This window comes from Puma concolor, chromosome B4, assembly GCF_028749965.1.
Source record: "Puma concolor isolate L17-30 chromosome B4, mPumCon1.1.hap2, whole genome shotgun sequence".
NCBI classification, from domain to species: Eukaryota; Metazoa; Chordata; class Mammalia; order Carnivora; family Felidae; genus Puma; species Puma concolor.
Window position 1 is genome coordinate 12,001,290 of NC_141673.1, and position 23,648 is coordinate 12,024,937.

At 41.4% G+C, this 23,648-nt stretch overlaps 1 protein-coding gene across 19 annotated transcripts in view; it reads left to right on the forward strand.

Annotated features, from left to right (window-relative positions):
• The window catches only part of RBFOX2 (RNA binding fox-1 homolog 2), a 289,602-nt gene that overhangs the window by 72,061 nt on the left and 193,893 nt on the right, over positions 1 to 23,648 (forward strand). For 17 of the 19 annotated variants that reach the window (XR_015253340.1, XM_086712404.1, XM_086712405.1 and 14 more), the window contains exon 2: positions 20,525 to 20,575. The exons of the other annotated variants lie outside the window; for them this stretch is intronic. Coding sequence is in view for 15 of the 17 variants with exons in the window: in XM_086712404.1 (XP_086568530.1) it covers positions 20,525 to 20,575 (51 nt within the window). In the remaining 2 variants the exon portion in view is untranslated. The remainder of the gene's footprint in view (positions 1 to 20,524; positions 20,576 to 23,648) is intronic. 19 annotated transcript variants of the gene reach the window in all.

The following is a 23,648-nucleotide window of genomic DNA, read 5'->3' on the forward strand; positions in this document are numbered from 1 at the left end:
CTATGGTTTGTAGGTGGTGAAGTGTTACAGATAAGGCTTTGTTTCTCGTTCTTGTAATTGTTCTTTAGCTGTGGTAGCCTATTAAGGAACAGGTACTGCCAGGTCACTTTGCATGTATTATCTCAGTTAACCTTTGTAACAACTCTAGGAGGTAGGTGGTGTTATTTAGAAGGGGCAGGAAGAATTTGAGGCTCCGAGATGATCAGGGAGCTGGTAAGTGTCAGGGACATAGGTCAGCGTGATACCAACAACTGTACTTTCCTTTCTGTACCTTACTGTGCATGGAATTATTTGTGACATGTTGACGCTAGGAAGTATTTGTGGGCTTATTATGTATGCCACAGACAAATTGCTTCTTAGGCCTATTATATACTAATGAGGAAATTCAATAAAATATTTTATTTTTGCAAACCTGTGACACATCTACTATCATTGGGAAGAATATATAAAGATGTATAAGATATAGTTTGAGAGCTTATGATCTACTTGGAAAGAGAAGGCATAGGCATATACATAATACATTTAGAAATCAGTCTGTGGGAGAATAAAGTCAAATGTGCAGTAAATGCTGTAGTAGTTACAAGAAAGGAGTAGTTAGTATGGGCTCGAGGATTGTTTTGCAAGCTTTTTTTGACCATGACCTATGAAAAGGAGATCCATTTTATGTGGCAGCCTAGTGTGTAAATACTTACATGTATATATGTGACTAAAACAAGTTTCATGAAATAATCTTTACTCTTGCTAAATATGCTTGATTCTTTCTTGTTAAAAATTGTGTTGTAGTCTAGTATGATGATTCTTAAAATGTGGCCCATGGACCCCTCAAGGCACTTTTTAAAGTGGGTCTTAAAGGTCAGAACTATTTTTATGATAGCATTAAGATACTATTTGTGTTTTTCACTGTGTTGATATTTGCACTGATACTGCATAAGCAATGATGGGTAGGACTACTGATGCTCTGGCAAGAATCAAGGCAGTGTAACAAATTGTATGTGTAGTCATGAAATTCTTCACTGCTACACACTTGCAGTTAAAGATGGAAAAAAAAGCCAATTTCACTTAAGAATGTCCTTGATGAAGCAGGAAAAATTATTGCTCTTATTAAATATCTACCTTGATTATGTATCTTTTTAATATTCTGTGTGACAGTGGGTAATACATGTAAGGCACTTTTACAGACTGAGTAGGAAGGTTATCTCAAGGAAACACTTTTGTGATTGTTTGAGTTACTAGCTGAACTAGCCACTTTTTTCGTGAAACACCGTTTTTACTTAAAAATCAAAATGACTGGGGCGCCTGGGTGGTTCAGTCGGTTGAGCTTCTGACTGTGGCTCAGGTCATGATCTCACCGCTAGTGAATTCAAGCCCCGCTTCAGGCTCTGTGCTGACAGCTCCAGGCTGGAGCCTGTTTCCGATTCTGTGTCTCCCTCTCTATCTGCCCCTCCCCTGCTCATGCTCTCTCTCTCTCTCTCTGTTTCTCAAAGTAAATAAACATTAAAAAATAAAAATAAAAATGACTGAAGGGGCTCTTGGGTCGGTTAAGTGTCCAACTTCGGCTCAGGTCATGATCCCATGGTTCACAGGTTTAAGCCCCGCATTAGGCTCTGTGCTGACATCTCGGAGCCTGGAGCCTGCTTTGGATTTTGTGTCTCCCTCTCTCTATGCCCCTCTCCCCACTCATGCTTTCTCTCTCTCTCTCTCTCTCTCTCTCTCTCTCTCAAAAATAAATTAACATTAAAAAATACTTAAAAAAATGACTGGCTATTGTTATTTAGACTTGTGTATTTGGCATAGATTTTATTAAAAATGAAGTAAAAAAATAGAAATAAAAATGAAGTGACCCGATTTTCAAGGAAAACAATGACAGTATTTGTTATCAGTGATAACATTTGAGCTTTCAAGGAAAATTCTGGTTGAAATTAGAATTTCAAAAAACTTGTGTCCTGGACAGTGGGCTTGATAGCTCTAGTACTTAGACTTATTCTGATGATACTGATGGTGATATTAGTGAATGTCAATTTTTTTCGTGTTACATAATGGGATATGTCAACATATAGAAAATCTTAAAATTTAATGAACCAGCATTTTATAAATGAACCATGCATAACGTTAAATAATCACGATAGGTAGAAATTCATTCAAAATGCAAGACAGACCAATGGATTTTGATATAATAGAGAATGAAGAAGACTATTATAATACTCCTGCCTTTTCCAAATACATATCTATGGAAGGCCAGATTTTCTTCTTATATTTCAACCAAAATAACCTATCATGACAGATTGAATGCAGAAGCAGATAGGAGATTCTAGCCATCTTCTGTTAAGTTGGATGTGAAAGGTATTTGCAAAAATGTAAGACAGTGAAACTGTTTTTTGTTTTTGTTTTTGTTTTATAAAATGTAGTTCATTTTCATAAAATATTTTCATGGTAACATAATGTTTATTATTGGTATTTTAAAATGGATTGACAAATTTCCTAAAAATTACTCAGTTTTAATTTTTAATAGGCAAATACCAATTTATAGCCCACATAAACAAAAGTTCTTTGGAAGCTTTCATAATTTTTTAAGAAAGTAAAGAGATCCTAAGACCAAAAAGTTTGAGAATTGCCACCCTACCTTTTTTTTTTTCTTAATATATAATGGTTGAGATCTCTTAAATATGTCACGAATGGGTCTTGACCCAGAGCTTAAAAGCGTACTGAGCTAGAGTTACAGGGATTGCCTTGTGAAGGGAGTTGGACTTTGCTAGATTTTACTTAGGTTGAATTGATGTGGGAGAACACCCTAAGGTGTGAAGTAAGTTGAGTAAAGTTGATACCCGGAGATAGCTGTTTGCAGTAATTCTGTGTAAACCCCGTTTACATCTTGCCTTCTGTGAGTTCCCCTTGTGATTTCTTCATGCCTTTCTCACTCCATTATCACACCAAGTACACTTGTTCCCCCTGGGCCTTAACATTTTATTGCATGATTCATGCCGTATTTATTTACATGCCTCTCTCTCTTACTGGACCAGGAGTTCCTTAAGAGAAGAATTAGTGACCTATTTGTCTTTCTATTTCTACCATGGTACAAGACCCATGAAAATCCCTTAATAAATGTTTGTTGAAGAAATAAATAAATGGGGAGGAAAAAGGAATGACCAGGTAAGGCCAGATTTAGGGTGTTAGGAGCTTGAACATGGAAGCAGTGAAGGGCCATTAGCATGGGAGTGATATGGGCGATGTTTTATGAAATTAAACCTGGCCTTCCTTGGTAAGAAAATTGGGAAGAGGTGGATGGCGGCTGCTGGATGAGCCAAAGAACTATTATTACGGTAACTTAGGCTTGACTCAGGTGATCCAGGCCTAGATTAGGTGAATGCTTTTGTCATAGATAATGAAAGACATGTATCCTGAGGAATATTTACAAAAACATAAACATAATCATAATCACACCCATGCTACCTAACATTTATTGCATACTTATAATATCCTGAATACTGTGTTAAGGACTCAGTATGTATTATGTCATTTAATTTCCACAGCATCAGGGGCGCCTGGGTGGCGCAGTCGGTTAAGCGTCCGACTTCAGCCAGGTCACGATCTCACGGTCCGTGGGTTCGAGCCCCGCGTCGGGCTCTGGGCTGATGGCTCAGAGCCTGGAGCCTGTTTCTGATTCTGTGTCTCCCTCTCTCTCTGCCCCTCCCCCGTTCATGCTGTGTCTCTCTCTGTCCCAAAAATAAATAAATGTTGAAAAAAAAAAATTAAAAAAAAAAAAAAGAAAAAAGAAAAAAAAATTTCCACAGCATCCTTGAGAGGTACAGTTGTTTCCATTTGTTTGATGATTAAGTAAAAATAATACATGTTCATTGTTGAAAAATTAGAAAATGCAGATAGGCAAAAGAAAAATAGTGTGTATCGTTGTAAATCGAAACTCAACACTGAGAGGGGCGCCTGGGTGGCGCAGTCGGTTAAGCGTCCGACTTCAGCCAGGTCACAATCTCGCAGTCCGTGAGTTTGAGCCCCGCGTCAGGCTCTGGGCTGATGGCTCAGAGCCTGGAGCCTGTTTCCGATTCTGTGTCTCCCTCTCTCTCTGCCCCTCCCCCATTCATGCTCTGTCTCTCTCTGTCCCAAAAATAAATAAAACGTTGAAAAAAAAAATTAAAAAAAAAGAAACTCAACACTGAGAGACATAATCACTGAATATTTTGGGATATATCCTTTTAGACTTAAGAAAAAAGTGTGTGTGCTGATATATGACTGCATATAGGGAAACCCTGAATATCAGGCTTTATGCTGTTTCCCCATCAAAAGGATGGGCTAACCTAAATATATAAACTTTTAGGGATGTTGGCAAGGCAAATGTCTTTAAGATGTTAATTTTATTCATGCATATCCAAAATAATATACAAAATTATATAAGTAGAAACATTTTATCTTTTGGGGTTTTTTGAAGAAGTTTAATACATACTCTACTATATCAGTATCTGTATCTTTGCTTAGAACCATTTGAAGTCTTCAGACAGCTTTCTAGGCTATATGGGGAGATACAGCACTCATATCTGTTATAAGTCGCAGATGATTTTATTTCAAGCTGTAAGTATCCATTCAGATGACACCAGGAAGGTTGGTTTTCTTTATTTGTGCTATGTTGTATACTGCATTGCTCAAAAAAAGTTTTTTTTTCAATTAAAAAATTGAGTTGAAATTCACCTAAAATTCAACCTTTTCAAATGAAGAATTTGGTGGTATTTATTACGTTCACAGTGTTGTGCAGCAACCACTCCTATCCGTTTCCGAACATTTTCATCACCCCCAAAAGAACCCCACACCCACTCAGCAGTCACCCTCCATTTTCCCTTCTCTTCAGCCTCTGACAATCACCGGTCTGCTTTCTGCCTCTATGAATTTACTGTTCTGCATATTTCATATAAATGGAATCATACAATATGTGACTTTTTGTATCTGGCTTCTCTCATTTAGCATAATGTTTTCAAGGTTCATCCATATTGTTGCATATATCAGTACTCTGTTTTTCTTTATAGCTGAATATTCCTTTGTATACATATTGCCACAATTTGCTTATCTGCTCTTTAGTTGATGCACATTTGTGTTGTTCCTGCCTTTTAGCTGTTGTGCATAGCACTTTGATGAACGTGTGTATAAGCATTTGTTTATCTGTTTTTGGTTCTTTGGGGAATATACCTAGGAGTGGAATTGCTGGGCCATATGGTAATTCTATATTTAACTTTTTGAGGAACCACCGAACTGTTTTCTGTAGCAGCTGAACCATTTTATATTCCCACCAGCAGTGTACAAGGGTTGGTTTGTCAATTTATTTTTAATGAGGAACACAATAAGATGGGGGAAAGTAAAGAGAAAATATGTGTGGCCTTTGAGTTTATTAGAGCTTTGTATCTCAGATTTTGCCTGACGGACTTATTAAATATTTAACATCACTTCAGCACTGAGAATGAAATTTAGCGTAGGGAAATGTATCTAATCTATTTTAAGTGGTAGCAGACTAAGAAGTGAAGATTGGAGAAGTGAAAGAAGGGAAATTTAAATAGACTTGAAATTCCTTGAAGGCAAAGGACCTATTCAACTTTGCGTCCTCTGTATTTGGTAAAATGCTTGGCGGGTCATAGGTTGTGCTGGATTTCCCCAAGACTATCCTAGGTCCAGCGATTCACTGGGATGTACAGAACTCAACATGTAGTTCATATACATGGCTCATGTTCATTGTCATGGCTGTGAATTATAACATTGAAAGTGTAAAGCAGAATCAGCAGTGGGAAAGAGTGCATGGGGGTAAAGTCCAGAAGAAATCAGCCTCAAGCTTCCAAGAGTTCTCTCCCAGGGGAGTCACACAGGATGCGCTTTGCTTCCCTCAGCAGCAAGTTGTGACAGTGTTGTCTCTCAGGGAAGCTTATTGGAGACATAGTGCTGAGATTTTTCTTCTTCTTTTTTTTTTTTTTTTTCAACGTTTATTTATTTTTGGGACAGAGAGAGACAGAGCATGAACGGGGGAGGGGCAGAGAGAGAGGGAGACACAGAATCGGAAACAGGCTCCAGGCTCTGAGCCATCAGCCCAGAGCCCGACGCGGGGCTCGAACTCACGGACCGCGAGATCGTGACCTGGCTGAAGTCGGACGCTCAACCGACTGCGCCACCCAGGCGCCCCGAGATTTTTCTTCTTTGAGGGTAAGTGGGAAGGGTTGTTCACAGAGGACCTGTACCTACTACATACCACAAATCCAGACTTTTCCGAAGGAAATGTTCAGCATAAACCGTATTGTTTGCAGAATTCAGGCACGGTGGGCCGCTCTTAGCAGTTCTGGGGACAGAACCCTCCCAGAATGAAATCTAAGTTCTCAGACACCGACCAAGACCAACCTCGCAAGCTGCCCTTTCTAAGGATGGCAGTCAAGCCTGCTATGTTCATTCTTTTCCTATGCTTAGGTGTTTTAGTTCCTTAAAAAGTGTTGCTAGGTTCTGTGAAAAAAAACTAAATACCATGGTAGAGAACCAGCAGGGACTTTAGTGTTAGACAGACCTGGATTTGTATTACTATAGGCAAATTGCATAGTTTTCTGAGCTTCAGTTTTCTTACTATAGAGAGAGACATTATGGAGTTTAATGAGAATACCAAGTGGTAACGTAAAGAACACTGATGACGTAAAGATGCTGCGCATAGTGTCTGCCCTGTGTGTAGTAAGTAGCTGTCAGCATTTTGTTTCAGCTCACCTGTATCAGGAAATAAAGAGAACTCGAAAGAGTGGCAGGTGTACTCTAACAGCAAGTATAACATAATGTAATAATCATATATATATATCATGTATATATTATGTATATATGATTATTACATTATATTATACCTGCTATTATATTACATCTGCTACTGGAGTTTTCTTTACTTCCTGATACAATATTGATATAATTAATATCTAATAGCAATACCCCTGGGGCTGAGATAAGGCACCAAAGGAAGAACCTACTTCCTCTACCCCAGCGGCTGAGATCTAGACTTGGTTGGAGAGGGCATGGCTGTGGCTTTCTGAGTGGCAGAGAAGTAATTCCCTGTGATGCCAGACCTGCAGAACTTGGAACTCTGCCTTTTTAAAAGTTGCCAAAAATCTATCTTCTAGGGTACAGGTTTTCTCTGCTGTCTGAAAGTAAAGTGTTCCTGTGAAACCTTTTGTAATCCAAAATGGAGTAAAGTGAAGAAACGATTACTATTAATATATATGGAGAAATTTTTGAACATTTCTAGTCTCCCAAAACAACTTCTCTTAAGTGTTTTTGGTACCTTTGGACACGCGTTGCTAACGGTTGCACAAAACAAAGATAAAGCACAGATGCTCACAAACCAGATACTAATGTAGCTTTTTCTTTCAAGTGAAGTAGTGTAAGATAAATGTTCAGGAAGAGGGGGATGCGGGTCTTGAGGAAAGCTGTTGACAGGGAGCTGTCCTACCAGAGGTCCTGTGCCATATACCAGCCCAAGGGGGGTTCCTAGGGGAAGCTGCTGATGGCGGGGTGCTGCTGCCTGCTATTTTGCACTGCAGGAGCTGGAAGGGAGGAAGAGTCCTTGTCTTGTGGGAAACTGCTGAGAAAGCACCTTGGGACCTGGAAGCAAAACCCTTTCCGCTAAGATGCATTTCCTGTGCTCTCTACTGACACAGCTTGGCACTGTGCATGCTGTCGAAGGGAAGCTGCCTAAAAGGCCCAGATCCATTTTCAGAGAGCAGGCAAAAAGGATGTATTTGGAGCTGGGAGTCAACTAATTGATAAGCAGCATATGGGCAGAACGCATATTTAATTCCAGATGCTCAGAAGCCAGGAAGAAGATGGCAAATAGAGATCTAAGGTACCCAAATGTCAGTAAGCCACATGCAAAAAACAAACAAACAAATAAAAAAACCCCAAAACAAACAAACAAAACCAACTTGGACACTTATACCATACACAAAAATTAACTCAGAATGGATCTAAGACCTAAACACAAGAGCTGAAACTGTAAAACTCTTAGAAAAAAACACAGGGGTAAATCTTTCTGACCTTGGATTTGGCATCTTGGATATGACACTGAAAGTACAGATAAAAACAACAACAACAGGTAAATTGAACTTCAGGAAAATGAAAAACTTCTGTGGATCAAAGGATATATACCATCAACAGAATGGAAAGTAGCCCCAAATGGGAGAAAATATTTACAAATCATTTATCTAGTAAGGGATTACTATCCAAAATATTTAAAGAGCTCCTTCCTACAACACGATAATAACAAAACAGGTCTAGGTGGTTTCACGGTGGGTGTCTTGGCCACAAGCAGTTTTGCTCCATAGCAAAATGGTTGTAAGGCAATTTTGTACTAAAGGGGAAAAAAATAACGTTGACAGTTTGGTTTGACAGTTGCTGGTTTCATTGAGTGGTGACAGTTTGGTTTCATTTCTCTATCGACATAGTACTCCTGTCTTTATAATATTATATAAGTCTTAGGCCTCCTTGTCAAGGTCCATATGGTGGCGTAGTTTTGAACCCTTATCTCCCAAAGAACTTTGTAATGTCTGTTGGCAAACGTGACAGGATGCCAAGAACAACAGTGTAGAAGGCTTTCGTGATGCAGTACAGAGTCTAGTTATAAATAGACACCCTAGTATTTGGAAACGGATACCTCTTCTAATGAAGTAAGAAGTTCTAGTGAAAGACAAAGTGAGATGCCAAACAAGGAGACCAATCAGGAAGCAAAAAAAAAAAAAAAAAAAGTAAAGTACTAAGCATAATACGATGAATGACAGACTTGGAAGACAAGTGCTAGGTATAATTTAAATATTAAACATAGAATTGCCAATAATCCAGCCATTCTGCTTCTGGATGTATACCCACAGAAGTGAAAGCAGGGACTCCATATTTGCACACCCACGTTCATAGTAGCCTTATTCACTATAGCCAAAAGGTGGAAGCCACCCAGTGTACACGAAGAGATGAATAGTTAAACAGAAGGGGTCTGTCTATACAATGCAATATTAGCCTTAAAAAGAAGGAAGTTCTGACTTAAGCTACAGTGTGGATGAACCTTGAATACATTATTGTTAAGTCAGAACTTCCTGAACACTGGTTTTTTGAACACTGGTTACAAAAGGTTATGGTTCCACTTACATGAGGGTCCTGGAGTCGCCGAATTTACAGAGACAAAGTAGAATGGGGGTTGCCAGGGACGGGGGAAGGGGAGAATGGGGAATCGAAGGAGTAGTGAGTTTCACTTGGCGACAGTTCTGGAGACAGTGGTGAAGGTTCTACAACAGTGCGCGTGTACTTAATGCCACAGAACTGTACACTTAAAAATGGTGGAAATGGCAAATTTTATATTATTTATATGTAACAATGATTTTTTAGAAAAGGAAAAAATAGAAACTGCTGAAGAATATTTATAGTCTGATGTCAGACCCTGGTACCGGAAGGCGTAGATGGAAGGGGAATTTTATTTATTATGTACGTACTTGGAAATACAGTTTGGTTATCATGATTGAATTTTAATTAAAAAAATAAGTTAGAACTGAATGGGTTTGTAAGGAAATTGAAGAACTGGGAGTGTTAGCCAGTCAGGAATTGATCCCAGCAGGGTGGATTGCTAGATTGTGTGGAGCATCCATACATATGTCACAAGAGGCCGAGTTGCTTTGGTCACCGTAGAGCTAATCGCATTGATTTTTCTCTCATTGAATGCTGGAATGGATTCATAATGTTACTAATTGTTACCTAGTGTTTGAACACCTTCAGGTGATGCGGGATGGCCATTCGGCATGTATTTTTAAAGAACTGGCTTTAACATAAGCTAAGAAAAATCGATTGTTGTTTATTTGGAACTTTGTTACTTTGTAGGAATGAGTCCCCTAGACTGATTGAATTTCTGGAGTCATTTGCGACTGATAGACAGGGGGGCGGGAGGGAATTCTTGTGGAACTTCCTCACAGTGTGTTACATCCGAGAGATTAAGGAATTTGGCCAGAGTCACACAGTTAGATAGATGGTGGCACAGCCGGCTGTCTCACTCCCAGAGTCCATGCTTTCTCTATTGCTCATGAGTGGAGCTCCTTACAGCGGCAGTGAGCAGGGTCTGAGGCATCAACAGCTTCCATGATTTGAGAGTCCAGGGTTCTAGGCTGTAGGTTCTCTTTTCTGGCTGATTTGTTGAATGACTGTGGGCAGAGTACTTCTCTTTCAGTGTCAGTTTCCTCAGCTGTAAGAAGAGGGTTTTGATTGGTTATCTCTTTGAACTCTGTGGTTGTTCTTGAAAAGAGGACGTTTTAGTGTGTTCCAAAGGTGGGCTGCCAGGACCCAGTAAATCCCCGTGTCAGCTTTTAGCATGAACGTATTACTTACACTGGGGCATTTTTATTTTAACTTAGAAAAGAAAAAAAGAAGACGGTGTTTGGGGTGGGAGGTGGTGAGTATAACAAAGTACTATCATCAGTTGTCTCGACTGGGATGTAGAATAAATTATGTCTTATTTTACTGGATCATGAAAGCTTGGTTTACCAGTTACCAGTTGCATTTATGTTGGGACCGTGTTGTTAGATACCGCCAGATTCATATCCCTTCTAAGTCTTCATCTTATCTCTGGGTACCTTGAATCCTATATGGCTTGGAAGCAGAATGATGCCCTGTGATTGCTTAGCAATCTGTCTTCCTGAGCCGAAGATTCTTGTTGCTGGGATTGGTTTTTGCATGCCATAACATAGGGAATTTAGGTACATCTTCAGTTCCTGTGGTCTCCCCTCCCATGTCGATACTTGGAAAACAAGTTACTTTGGTTGCAAAACAAGGTAGTGAAATATCTTAGGAAACTCGACTCGCTTCTTTTTCCAGCCAGTATGGTTTAAATCAATCTTCCTTCCATTGTTAAATGTGCATCGGGTAATGTGAGGTTCGTTTTCAGCCACAAATAAGTCTGTGAAAAATCTGGACTTGTTAGCATTGCCCAAGTTTTGTTTGTAGAGGACAGCTTTGTTTCTTTCCTTTGCTTCTTTTTACTTTTCCTCTCCCCAGATTGCCTGGTGGCAGGAATTTACTTTGTTCCATTCTCAGTATTTTTCTTCCTCTTTCATTTGGTGAAATGGGTTTGATTTTGTTAGACACGAAAGACACCCAGGTGCGTTTTGATTTTTTTTTTTTTAATGCTTGATGTAACTTCATTGTGCATTTCCGGTTTTCTACACCCTGCCTCTAGACAGTCCTCATCAGTGATAGAAACCAATGAGAAATACCCTTGTAATAAATCTCTGGATGTTGAACACACAGTCTTTTAAGTAGGTGAAACCAGGGAAGTTTGGCAGAGGGTGTCCTTCATAGGCTCCTGTTAATATTTCATGGATCATTCCATTGCTTAGAGGTTATGGCTAAAGTATTCTATCACTACTATGTTTCTGTATGAATGTAGGGATTTCTTTGATCTTCAGTGTTGTTAATTTCTCCTAACACTTCTTTTTTAACTGTATTTTTTTATTTTTATTTTTTTTTTCAACGTTTATTTATTTTTGGGACAGAGAGAGACAGAGCATGAACGGGGGAGGGGCAGAGAGAGAGGGAGACACAGAATCGGAAACAGGCTCCAGGCTCCGAGCCATCAGCCCAGAGCCCGACGCGGGGCTCGAACTCACCGACCGCGAGATCGTGACCTGACTGAAGTCGGACGCTTAACCGACTGCGCCACACAGGCGCCCCTTTAACTGTATTTTAAAAATGCTTAAGGAAGGGCACCTGGGTGGCTCAGTTGGTTGAGTGTCCGACTCTTGGTTTCTGCTCAGGTCATGAACCCATGGTTGTGGATCAAGCCCTGTGTTGGGTTCCACACTGAGTGTGGAGTCTGCTTGGGATTCTCTCTCTCTCCTCTGACTCTCTTCCCTGTGCTCTCTTCTGTTTCTGAAAAATAAAAGTAAATGCTTAAAGAAACAGTACCTTTTGCTTTTCAAAAAAGAAAAAAGCAGATATGGTGTCTTTCAGAAAAAAGAAATGTGTGTTTGTTTTTTTTTAATTTTTTTTTTTTAAGTTTATTTTTGAGACAGAGACAGAGCATGAATGGGGAGGGGCAGAGAGAGAGGGAGACACAGAATTGGAAGCAGACTCCAGGCTCTGAGCTGTCAGCACAGAGCCTGATGCGGGGCTCGAACTCATGGACCGTGAGATCATGACCTGAGCCGAAGTCGGAAGCTCAACCGACTGAGTCACCCAGGCGCCTCTGAAATACCGTGTCTTTTAAGCATGCATCAGTCAGTCACGGTGCTGAGGTGTGGTCCTCCAGTGAGCACCCCCCCCCCCCCCGATTCCCACACACACTGTTCTAGAAGATCTTCTGGAGGCCTGACGTTTGTTGTTGGTTATGGGATCAGTCACATTCTCTTGTAATTATTATGAGTTTGAGCTCCTCAAGGCAAGGATACCAACGCTGTGCTTGTCATAAGGCGATTGTTCAATCACTCATACTGAATAAAGGAAGGATTCTTTGGCTTAAGTGGATTTTTCAAACATAGGTGCATGTGGGAGCTTCTAAGCCACCTGTGAAAGAATACAAAAGTCAGGTGCTGTTTTTCTTCTCTCGGTGTCCACTCTACACGCATGATCCACTGCAGTTCTCTATTTGACCATTACTTAAGGAGCCTTCTGTTACAGGCCTGCTAACCAGAAGCTTCTAAACAGGTTTACTTGCTGACCTCTAGTCACTAAGGATTCTTGTGGTTTGTATTTTATTTCTTATATCTTCTTCTTATTTTTGAGCAGCCTCTGTGTCTACGCAGAGTCCGTTTTGAACTCTTCCGGTCTTGCTCGGCCAGAACATTTGCTTATGTAGGCCCACGCATAGCTGCTGAAGCCTGTTCTCTTGGAGTTTAACACGTCCGATTTCTAGCCTGTCCGTTCCATTAGCCAGCCTTGTAATTCCATGTCTACTTTAAGTATCAGTTATTATTTTCACACTGATTAAGAACTCAGATCTGCACATCTTGGACCGTCAACATTGTCCCAGGGCCAGAGGAGTGTTCTTTACTGTGGTCACGAGGCAGCAGAGGTACTGGGTACAGAGTTAAGGCCTAAGTGTGAAGGCGCCTCAACCACTGTCATTAGCTATTTGGCCTCAAGCAAATCACTTAATCTTTCTGAGATTCAGTTTTGTTATCTGTAAAATGAGGGTTATAAAACCTATTTTCTGCATCATGAGGACTAAATAAGATTATATGAAGGTGTTTTTGGAAGTTATAAAGCACTACGGAACACTGGCAATGGTGACTTTTTTTAGTTCTTTATAATGTTCCAAGCAATATGTGGATTTTACATTTCGTCAAATTGAAACAATTCAGATAAAGCATGCCCTTTCAGCCTTCCACAGATCATACTCTTCTCCCTAGAGGTAACCCCTGTGCATTTATTTACTTTCTAGTATGCATGTAGAAATACCTCTTAAAATGTTTTTTTTTTAATATTTATTTTTGAGAGAGAGAGAGAGAAAGAGACAAAGTGTGAGAGGGGCAGGGAAAGAGAGAGAGGGAGACACAGAATCTGAGCTGTCAGCACAGAGCCCGACGCGGGGCCCAAACCCACAAACCATGAGATCATGACCTGAGCCGAAGTCGGATGCTTAACCAACTGAGCCACTCAGGCACTCCTGTAGAAATACCTCTTTAAAAAAACAGCACGCTATTCTGCTGTCATTTAGTATGACTTGAGATAGTTCATAGAGGTTTTATCTTTTTAAAAGCTTGCACAGGGGTGTCGAAATAATAGAATAGCATTGTTTCTCATTATTAACGGAGACTGAGGTTCTTTCCAGTTTTTCACTGTTAGAAACAGCACCGCGTTGAAAGTCTTTGCACACGATTCTTTGAGCACGTGTGCAAGTGATTATCTAGAGTGGCTGCACAGGTCAGAGATGTGAAATTACAAGAAGGTATGTGCATTTAGCATTTTAATGATTATTGTCAAATTGCTTTCCAAAGCAGTGGTCTCAATATACTTCTGTTCTTACTATTAGATGTGAAGGTGCCTATTTACTCTTCTTCTTGCTAACTCGTGATGTTTTCATTTTCATTTTTGTCAGTCTCAGGAGTGAAAAATTATACCTCAAATCCAAAAGAACGTTCATAGACAGCATGGTTTGTGAGTGTAAACCGAAAGCATAACTGGAAACAATTTAAGAATCTATTAATAGGAAAATAAGGCTGGTCAATAAATTGTGGCATAGTCGTAAATAAGATAGGATACCAAACAGTCCCCGTTAGTGAAATACAGTAACTGTTCATAAGGGGAGTTGAATCTCATGGTTTCGAGCAAAAAAAGGAAATTGCTGAAGAATGCGTACAATAAGATCCATTTTTATAAATTAAACAATATGCAAAGTTAATGCATTTTGGAGGGACAGATTTGTACATGATAAAGTTAAAAAGGTGAGCGAGCCTTTGTCATTAAGTATAGGCCACTTTCGGAGAGACGGAATTTCTGAGAGCTGGTGAGTTCCAAGGAGCCTTATCTGAGAGATGGGGGAGAGAGAAGAGCTTGACCTTGCTGAGAGGCCAGCGAAGGAGTGAATCCATTTCCTCTGACATATATCTGTGCAACCCTCTGACATATATCTGTGCAACGTATTATATTTGTCTTTGCCGTTAAAGTTTCTTTTCTTTTTTTTTTGTTACTTATTTTGAGAGAGCTAGAGAGAGAGAGAGAGTGCATGCGCGCAGGGGAGGGGCAGAGAGAGGGAGAGAAAGAATCCCAAGCAGGCTTGGCAGCCTGGAGTCCACCATGGGGCTTGACCAGAGATCCAGACCTGAGCTGAAATCAGGAGTCTGATGCTCAGCCAACTAAGCCACCCAGGCGCCCTTTTGCTGTTAAAGTTTCTGACAATACCGGCTTCTAGGAATGTGACTTTTTTCCTTATAAAAAGTTCTCTGCATTGCTGAACTCAAGAATAGAGTTTATATGTGGGGTATTCTCTGGGAGTGATGAATGTTAATTTTGCTTATTGGTGTTTTCCATTATTATCATTTTTTTTTTTTTTTTTTTTTTAGTTTACTCATTTATTTTGAGGGAGAGAGAGGGCAACATGAGCGGGGGAGTGGCAGAGAGAGAGGGAGAGAGAAACCCAAGCAGGCTCCTTGCTGTCAGCACATGGAACGAGGCATGAAGCTAAATCCCACATTGACATTGTTACCTGAGCTGAAATCTAGAGTCAGTGCCTGAGCTACCCAGGCACCCTTCCATTGCTTTCTTAAATGTTGTGGAGTGGTTATTACAAAAGAGAAGTTGATGAAATGGAAATAGCAGGGGCTTTGGAATCCAGCAGACCTGGGTTGATAGTTTTTTCCCAGTTGGTACCTATGCTTTATTATCTCCTTCTCTTTGTTGTTTTCTCTTCCTCTTCCCTTCCATCCTGAAACTATACCTGGATTTCATGTTCAATATCTAGCAGTTATCATCACCTTTATCATCATCATTGTTAAAATTTATAGGGAATGATGTCGAATTAAATTATAGAATCTAGAACAGATAAGGCACTTGTAGATTTCAGAAGAGCCCTGTTCTTTTTGTCACAGACTAAGCTGTATGTCTCCCCTGTAAAAATTAGTGTGAAAGTAGCTAGATTGCCTGTTATTACTATTATTAAATAACAGGTTGATTGACATAGAACTCACAGACCATGGGGCTCCTGGGTGGCTCAGTTGGTTGAAGGTCCAACTCCTGATTTTGGGTCAGGTCATGATCCCAGGATGCTGGGATTGAGCCCTACATTGGGTTCTATGCTGAGTGTGGAGTCTGCTTAAGATTTCATTCATTCATTCTCTTTCTCTCTCTACCCCTCCCCCCACCACCCACCTGACCCCTTCCCCACTCTCACACTCTCTAAAATTAAAAAAAAAAAGGGGCACCTGGGTGGCTCAGTCAGTTAAGTGTCCGACTTTGGCTCAGGTCATGATGTCACAGTTCATGAGTTCGAGCCCCATGTCAGGCTCAGAGCCTGGAGCCTGCTTCAGATTCTTTGTCTCCCTCTCTCTCTGCCCCTAACCCACTTGCACTGTTACTCTCTCTCTCAAAAAATAAATACACGCTAAAAAAAATATAAAAAAGAATTTTGCAGACCATAAATCTCACCCTTTTAAATTGATTTTAGTAGTTTTTAGTGTTGTGGCAGTTTTTAGTGTAATCATCAAGTTGTGCGTCTGTCATCACTAATTCAAGAACATTGTCACTACCATAGACAAACCCAGTACCTGTTACCACTCATTCCCCATTCTGCCCTTTTATCCCCTAGAGCTGCTAATCTCTTTTCTGTATGGATTTGTCCATGCTGGATATTTCATGTAAATGGAGTCATACAATTTGCTGCCTTTGTCTGTTTTTTCCCCCCACTTAGCATGGTGTTTTCAAGATCACCTGTTTGTCTCAGCACTTCATTCCTTTGTATTGCCCAGTAACATTGTAATGAATGTATCATACTTTACTTATGCATTCAGCAACTGGTGAACATTTGGATTGTTTTGACTTTTTGGCGATTATGGAATAAAGCTGCTTCCTACGTTTCTGAACAAGGTTTTATGTGGATATGTGTTTTCAGTTTTCTTTCTTACACCAAGTGGAATCGCCGGATCATATGGTAACTCTGTTTTAACATTTGGAGGAACTGCGGGCCTGTTTCCAAAGTGCCCATACCATTTTACCTTCCTGCCAGCAGTGTATGAGATTCCAGTTTCTCCACATCCTCACTAAAGTTTATCTTGTTCCCGTAACGGGTGTGAAGTATTTTCTCATTACGGTTTTGATTTGCATTTCACTAATGACTAAAGATATTGAGCATCTTTTCATGTACCTACTGGCCATTTGTATATCTTTGGAGAACTTCCTATGGAAATCCTCCGTTTTATTTTTATAGCTTTTTTTTTTTTAATGTTTATTTATTTTTGAGAGAGAGAGAGAGAGAGAGAGAGAGAGAGAGTCAGAGCGTGAACAGGGGAGGAGCAGAGAGAAAGGGAGACACAGAATCCGAGCTGTCAGCACAGAGCCTGACGCGGGGCTCGAACTCATGAACCGTGAGATCAGGACCTGAGCCAAAGTTGGACGCTGAACCGACTGAGCCACCCAGGCGCCCCGTTCTTTCCCCATTTTAAAGTTTGGGTTTTTTTAAGAGTTCTGTATGTATTCTGAATACAGGCCTCTTATCAGACGTATGACTTGCCGTATTTTCTCCCATTCTGTGAGTTGTCTTTTCATTTACTTGGTGGAGTCCCCCCTCACTTTATTGAAGTATAGTTGACCCATAACCACGTATAAGTTGAAGGTGTACAAGGTTTTGATTTGGTACATTTATATATTGGGAAGTGACTGCCAGCACAGTGTTAGCTAACACCAGCCTCATGTCACAGAATTGCCATATATTTTTTATGGTGAGAACATTTAAGATCTGTTTTCTTAGGAGCTTTTTTTTTTAATGTTTATTTATTTTAGAGACAGAGAGACAGAGCACAAGTGGGGGAGGGGCAGAGAGAACCGGAGACAGAATCTGAAGCAGGCTGAAGGCTCCGAGCTGTCAGCACAGAGCCCGACGCGGAGCTTGAACCCACGAACCGTGAGATCATGACCTGAGCCGAAGTCGGACACTCAACCGACTGAGCCACCCAGGCGCCCCCCCCCCCCCCCCCCCCCGCCTTTTAATGTTTATTTATTTTTGAGAGGGCGGGGAGGGGCAGAGAGGGAGGGAGACAGAAAATTTGAAGCAGGCTCTGCACGGTCAGCACAGAGCTTGATGCTGGGCTCAAATTCACAAACTGTGAGATCACGATGTGAGCTGAAGTCGGACGCTTAACCGGCTGAGCCCACCCAGGCACCCCTTCTTCTTCTTTTTTAAATTTTTTTTTTTTCAACGTTTATTTATTTTTGGGACAGAGAGAGACAGAGCATGAACAGGGGAGGGGCAGAGAGAGAGGGAGACACAGAATCGGAAACAGGCTCCAGGCTCTGAGCCATCAGCCCAGAGCCTGACGCGGGGCTCGAACTCACGGACCGCGAGATCGTGACCTGGCTGAAGTCGGACGCTTAACCGACTGCGCCACCCAGGCGCCCCAATCTTCTTTTTTAAAGTTTAGTTGTATTGAGTGGGGGAGGGGCAGAGAGCGAGAGGGAGAGAGAATATCCCAAGCGGGATCCCCGCTGCCAGCACGGAGCCAATGCAGGGCTCCGTCTCTCACAAACTGTGAGATCGTGACACGAGCCAAAACCAAGAGTTGGACGCTTAACCAGCTGAGCCATGCAGGTGCCCTGCAACTCTCAAGTATATAATACGGTATTATTAACTATAATCACTATGTTAGGCGGGAGATTCCCAGAATTGATGGTGTCCTTTGAGCCCCAGAAATTGTTAATTTTGTTGAAGCCCAATTTATCTGTTGTTTCCTTTGTCACGGGTGTTTTTGGTGTCATAGTGAAGAAGCTGTTGCCTAATGAGAAGTCGTGAAGATTTACTTCTGTGTTTTCTTCTAAGAGTTTTGTGGTTTTAGGTGTGTGATCTGTTTTGAGTTAATTTTCTGTATGGGATGAGATAGCGTTCTAACTTCATTCTTTGATACGTGGGTATCCATTTGTTTCACCATTTGTTGAAGAGTGTTCTTTCTTGCTTCGATTTTCTTGGCGTCGTCTTAAAAAATCAGTTGAGGGGCGCCTGGGTGGCGCAGTCGGTTAAGCGTCCGACTTCAGCCAGGTCACGATCTCGCCGTCCGTGAGTTCGAGCCCCGCGTCGGGCTCTGGGCTGATGGCTCAGAGCCTGGAGCCTGTTTCCGATTCTGTGTCTCCCTCTCTCTCTGCCCCTCCCCTGTTCATGCTCTGTCTCTCTCCATCCCAAAAAAAAAAAAAAAAAAAAAAAAAAAAAAAAATCAGTTGATTATAGTTTTAAGGGTTTGATTCTGGACTCTCAGTTGTAGCCCATTGATCTGTATGTCTATTCCTTAGGCCAGTATCACACTATGTTGATGACTGTAGCTTTGGAGGAAGCTTTGAGATCCAGAAACATGAATCCTTCTGCTTTACTCTTCCTCGGGATTGTTTTGGTACCTATAATTTTTCAAGGCTGTTATCTTTGATGTGCTTTCTCTGCGGAGGCTTCATTTATAAACATCCAGAACAGAGACTAAGGAATCAAAAAGGAGAACTTGGATTGTCTATGATTGAATCAGTGGTGGATGGCAAAATAACTTCTGCTTGTTGAGCTCCATGTATGTATTTCTGCATCCTTTTGTGTGCCCACCACGTGTTAGACGCTGTGCTAGATTGCAGGGAAACCACGGTGAACACACAAGGTGTCTCTGCAGTGGGCTCATGTTGGCTCCTCGATTTCATGTTTTTGAAAACAGGGCGGGTATTTGATAACCAAAGGTAAGGATATAATCACAGCGGATGTACCATTGGTTGGAAAGTGCTCTCTTGCCATATGTGAACGTCCCATCTGTGAAAATTCTTACCTTGTTAATCTGCTAGTCTGAATGAAAATATAAATGGATGGAAGAAGAGGATGAGCGTCTTCCGGGGAGCGGTGTTGAGCACGTTGAAAAAAATTACAAAAGCATATTCTCATTTACACTTTTATGGGCACGTGTATCTCTTCCCATTTAAAAGTTCACTTAAAGACGAGGGCCTTGTGTCCCTTACCTTTCTTACTGATGACTATCAGTCACTTAACAGTACTTGAAAAATATTAGGTGTTCAGTACATGTTGACTGAATCATTGAATGGGTCAAGCCATGAATGAGTGCTCAGATCATATCACCTTATACTAATAGGGTTTGCATAGCTTTTATTGACTGTCATTCTTGCCCTTCAGGATTTTGATTTAGTGGTTAACGTGAAGATGAGACACTCACTATGGTATACTGTTACAAAAATCTGATTAAGGCATATGTCATATGAAAAGGAAATTGTACAAATAGCCTCAGTGCATTTTAATTTATACATGTTCGGAGTCACTCGGGTCTCTAGGGTCATAGAGGGTGATAGAGGAAGGGATTTCATGTAGGTTTCAAAGAACTGAAGGAATGCATATTGACAGGGGGGTGTGGCTAAAACTTCCAGACCAAGACGTAGTTCTCAGTAGGGTTGGTACTGTTGAGCCAGGAGACTTCTGGAAATGTGTGAATGTTTTTGGTTGTCCTAGTGTTCAGGATTGCTGGTGGCTTTTAGTGGTTAAGGGCCAGGGACGCTAAAGTCTCACAGTTAGGAGTTGATTTGCCCCAGATCTCAGTTGGCTCCCCGTTTGAGGTACACTGAAAAGGAAACAATTAGCTGAACGAGGAAAACAGAGTTTATGAATGGTGTTTTGAAGCAAATACTATGTTTGTTTGGTTTCGTTTTTGCCGTTGTAGAGGCTGCTGGCAGGGGTACGGTTAGAGTGGAATATAGTGATAGAACATCTTAAGGACTGTTGCAGGAATTTATATTTGATCAGTTTGGATGATTTGATGCTCCTTAACATTTTCTTTTGTCTTATAGTTTGATTTTCTTCTTTTTCTCTTAGAACGAGCCTCTGACTCCAGGTTATCATGGATTCCCAGCACGGGACAGCCAGGTTGGTATCTGCTGTGTCAGATGGGGTGTGTGTGTGTGTGTTTTTTCTAAGGATGCTCTGGTAGAGAGCATTTCCAGAAAGTATCTTGGAGAGTGACATGGTTAGTTTCAGCAGTGCATTTATGTTTAAAGATACAGATAAAATACATGTCTTAATCCTAAAAGAATTGTAATCGTGTTTCTGAAATTGTGGGTGTCATGGGGGAAAAAAATCAGGCACGCACAGACATAACTGCTTTTGTTTTCTCTTCTCCAGGCTGTTACAATAATTTTGTAACCTGGTTTTCTTGGTGTTTCATAATTCTAAGTGCTGGACTTGTCTCTTAATTCTCTGCCACTTAGCTCCTGCCTGCACAGATTTTTTTTGAGTCCTTGCAATAATCTGCAACAAAAAATTCCATTCTCCTTCCTGGGGGAATTCAACCTTACGGTTTTAATCAGGAAGGCTAGCTTGAGAGAGGGAAGTTTCTGCTGCCTTTCTTTGTTACATTGGGAGCATGATTGGAAAAAAGCCCAGGCCCTAGTGTGGGTTAGAGCAGCACTGCTTCCTACGAGACGCGGTTTAGGTGAATGTGTAAAATGCCTTCCTTGTCCTTCTGCTGTTTGAAACCTTGGGCAGGTGGGGCTGAAGATGAGTTAGGGTAGAAGAACAGGTAACTGCTGCCTCAGAGAAATGGTGTGGCCTGAGATACCTACCCTCTGAAATTTAACCTCCTTGGAGCGCCTGGGTGGCTCAGTCGGTTAGGTGTCCGACTCTTGATATCCGCTCAGGTCAGGATCTCATGGTTCATGGGATCAAGCCCTGCATTGGACTCTGCACTGACAGTGCAGAGCCCGCTTGGGATTCTCTCTCTCCCCCTGTCTCTCTGCCCCTCCCCCACTTGGTTGCACACTCTCCCTCTCAAAATAAATAAACATTAAAATTTTTTTCTTTTTTTTTTTTTTTGAAATTTGCCTCCTTGCTGTTTGGGCATATTGGTATTCTCCAGGAGATTTGAAAGGTTACCCCTAGTGATATCTTTGAATGTCTGTCCAACTTCCTCATAGGGTTGTCCAAGAAAGCCCCCAGTTTTAGGCTTGTCCAAGGGACATTGTGTCATCAGAGTGTTAGACTAAAGGGTTGATGTAGTTCCTGTTTCCAGAAATTAATTGAATCTCATCGGAGCCCCTGGAGCTGATCTTGAAAACTAGGTTGGCACCATAATCAGTGGTCATCTATTGAGTGGCCTTCAGTATTCCGAGTATTTGCCCCGTTCTTGCACTTTGGGTGCTGGGTTGGTGTCAGACTGGCCCCAGTTAGGGTGGGGAGGAACAGGGGGAGAGAAGGTGTTGTTCATCTCTGTGTTTATCTCCCAGGGGGATCGTCACTGTTGGGATCGAAGTTTGTCCCTAGGGAAGCTTTTGTTAAAAAGATACAGTCGTTTACTTCAAATCTTTTTTTTTTTTTCATTTATTTTATTTTTTGTTCATATTATTTTGAGAGAGAGAGAGTGCGCGAATGGGGGAGAGGGGCAGAGGGAGGCAGAGAAAGAATCTTCGGCAGGCTCCATGCTCAGTGCAGAGCCTGCCGTGGGGCTTAGTCCCGTGTCCCTGGGATCATGACCTGAGCCAAAATCATGAATCTGACGTTCAGCCGAGTGAGCCCCCCCTCCCCCCAGCCGCCCCTCAAATCTAAAGTCAGAGGATTTTTTCTTTCTGGTTTGGGTCTGCTCTGGAGCTCTTGTAACAAGCTGTGAACTTTATGCCCTTTGATAGTAGTTCTAGATCTTGGTCACATATCAGGGAAGGTACTACTGCCTAGGGATCTAGCCCCCAGAGACTCTGTAAGCAGGGTCTAAAAGTGCATTTAGTCATTCACCTATTTAGAAATACCTACAGGTGATGCTGCTTTGCAGCCGCTGTCGAGAACTGCAGTCCTGTGGGCTACTTTAAAAGTAGTGACACGTTCCGTTTCATCCTGTACTTTTCACCTAGGACCCTTAAAATACAAAGGATCATGGTCAGTCTCTGTCTACCCTTGCATATCAACGCATATGTTTACTTATTTATAAAATGTTGCTTATTTTGGATATAGACTTATTTTATTTTTTTTAATGTTTATTTTTGAGAGAGAGAGACAGAGCATAAGCAGGGAAGGCACAGAGATAGAGAGGGAGACACAATCCCAAGGCAGGCTCCAGGCTCCAAGGTGTCAGCCCAGAGCCCGATGCGGGGCTTGAACCCACAAACTGTGAGGTCATGACCTGGGCCGAAGTCGGACGCCCAACCAACTGAGCCACCCAGGCATCCCTGGATGTCGGCTTATTTTAGATGTAGGAAGGTAAGACCAATTGAAGTAAAGCATGGGAATAGACGTACTGAGTTTAAAAGGATCTGAAAGGTACTGTATAATGCTGTGTTCTTCCTGTGAGGATTACAGATCAATAAAAAACTAAGCAAAAGGAATTAAGAGGAATTTGTTAAAGCGTAGAAGTAGTCTTGTTGCTTGGAACTACTTTATTTTTCCTTTCTCTTGCGGTAGGGACACACTTCTGTAACCTGCGCATTTATCACTCAATACTGTCTCTGCTGTAGGCCTGTGCAGACCCTTTTGCCAAGGTTTAGAGCTGCTAATTTACTTTCAGGCACATTCCGATGGTGACAGGTTTATATTAGCTTATTTTCTTGGGCTTTATTTTGTTCTCTGACTGGATCTTTGAATTAGAGATCTTAGAGCAGTGCAAACAGGCAAATATTGAATGGCTGCTTGTTGTATTTGATGAATACAGAATCCAAATGAGTCCCGCTAATTAATGCGCCTAACCTTGTGAACTCTCACTTTGTGCACTGAGATTTGGGGGACATGTATCAGTGTGCAACGCTGGTCACTGAGCGGCCTGAGCTGGGCAGAAACCGCACTTGTGATCTTTACATCTCCCCAGACTGGTCTGGCTCAGCAAATCCAGGATGGGGGTGGGGGGTGGGTGGGAAGTGAAGGTGAATTTTAACTATGTGTCTTTATTTGCCTTCCTTATTCTGTTGCTGTTCCTTTCTAAACAGATAGGAATCGTCTCCAGACAGGATTTGTATCAGCA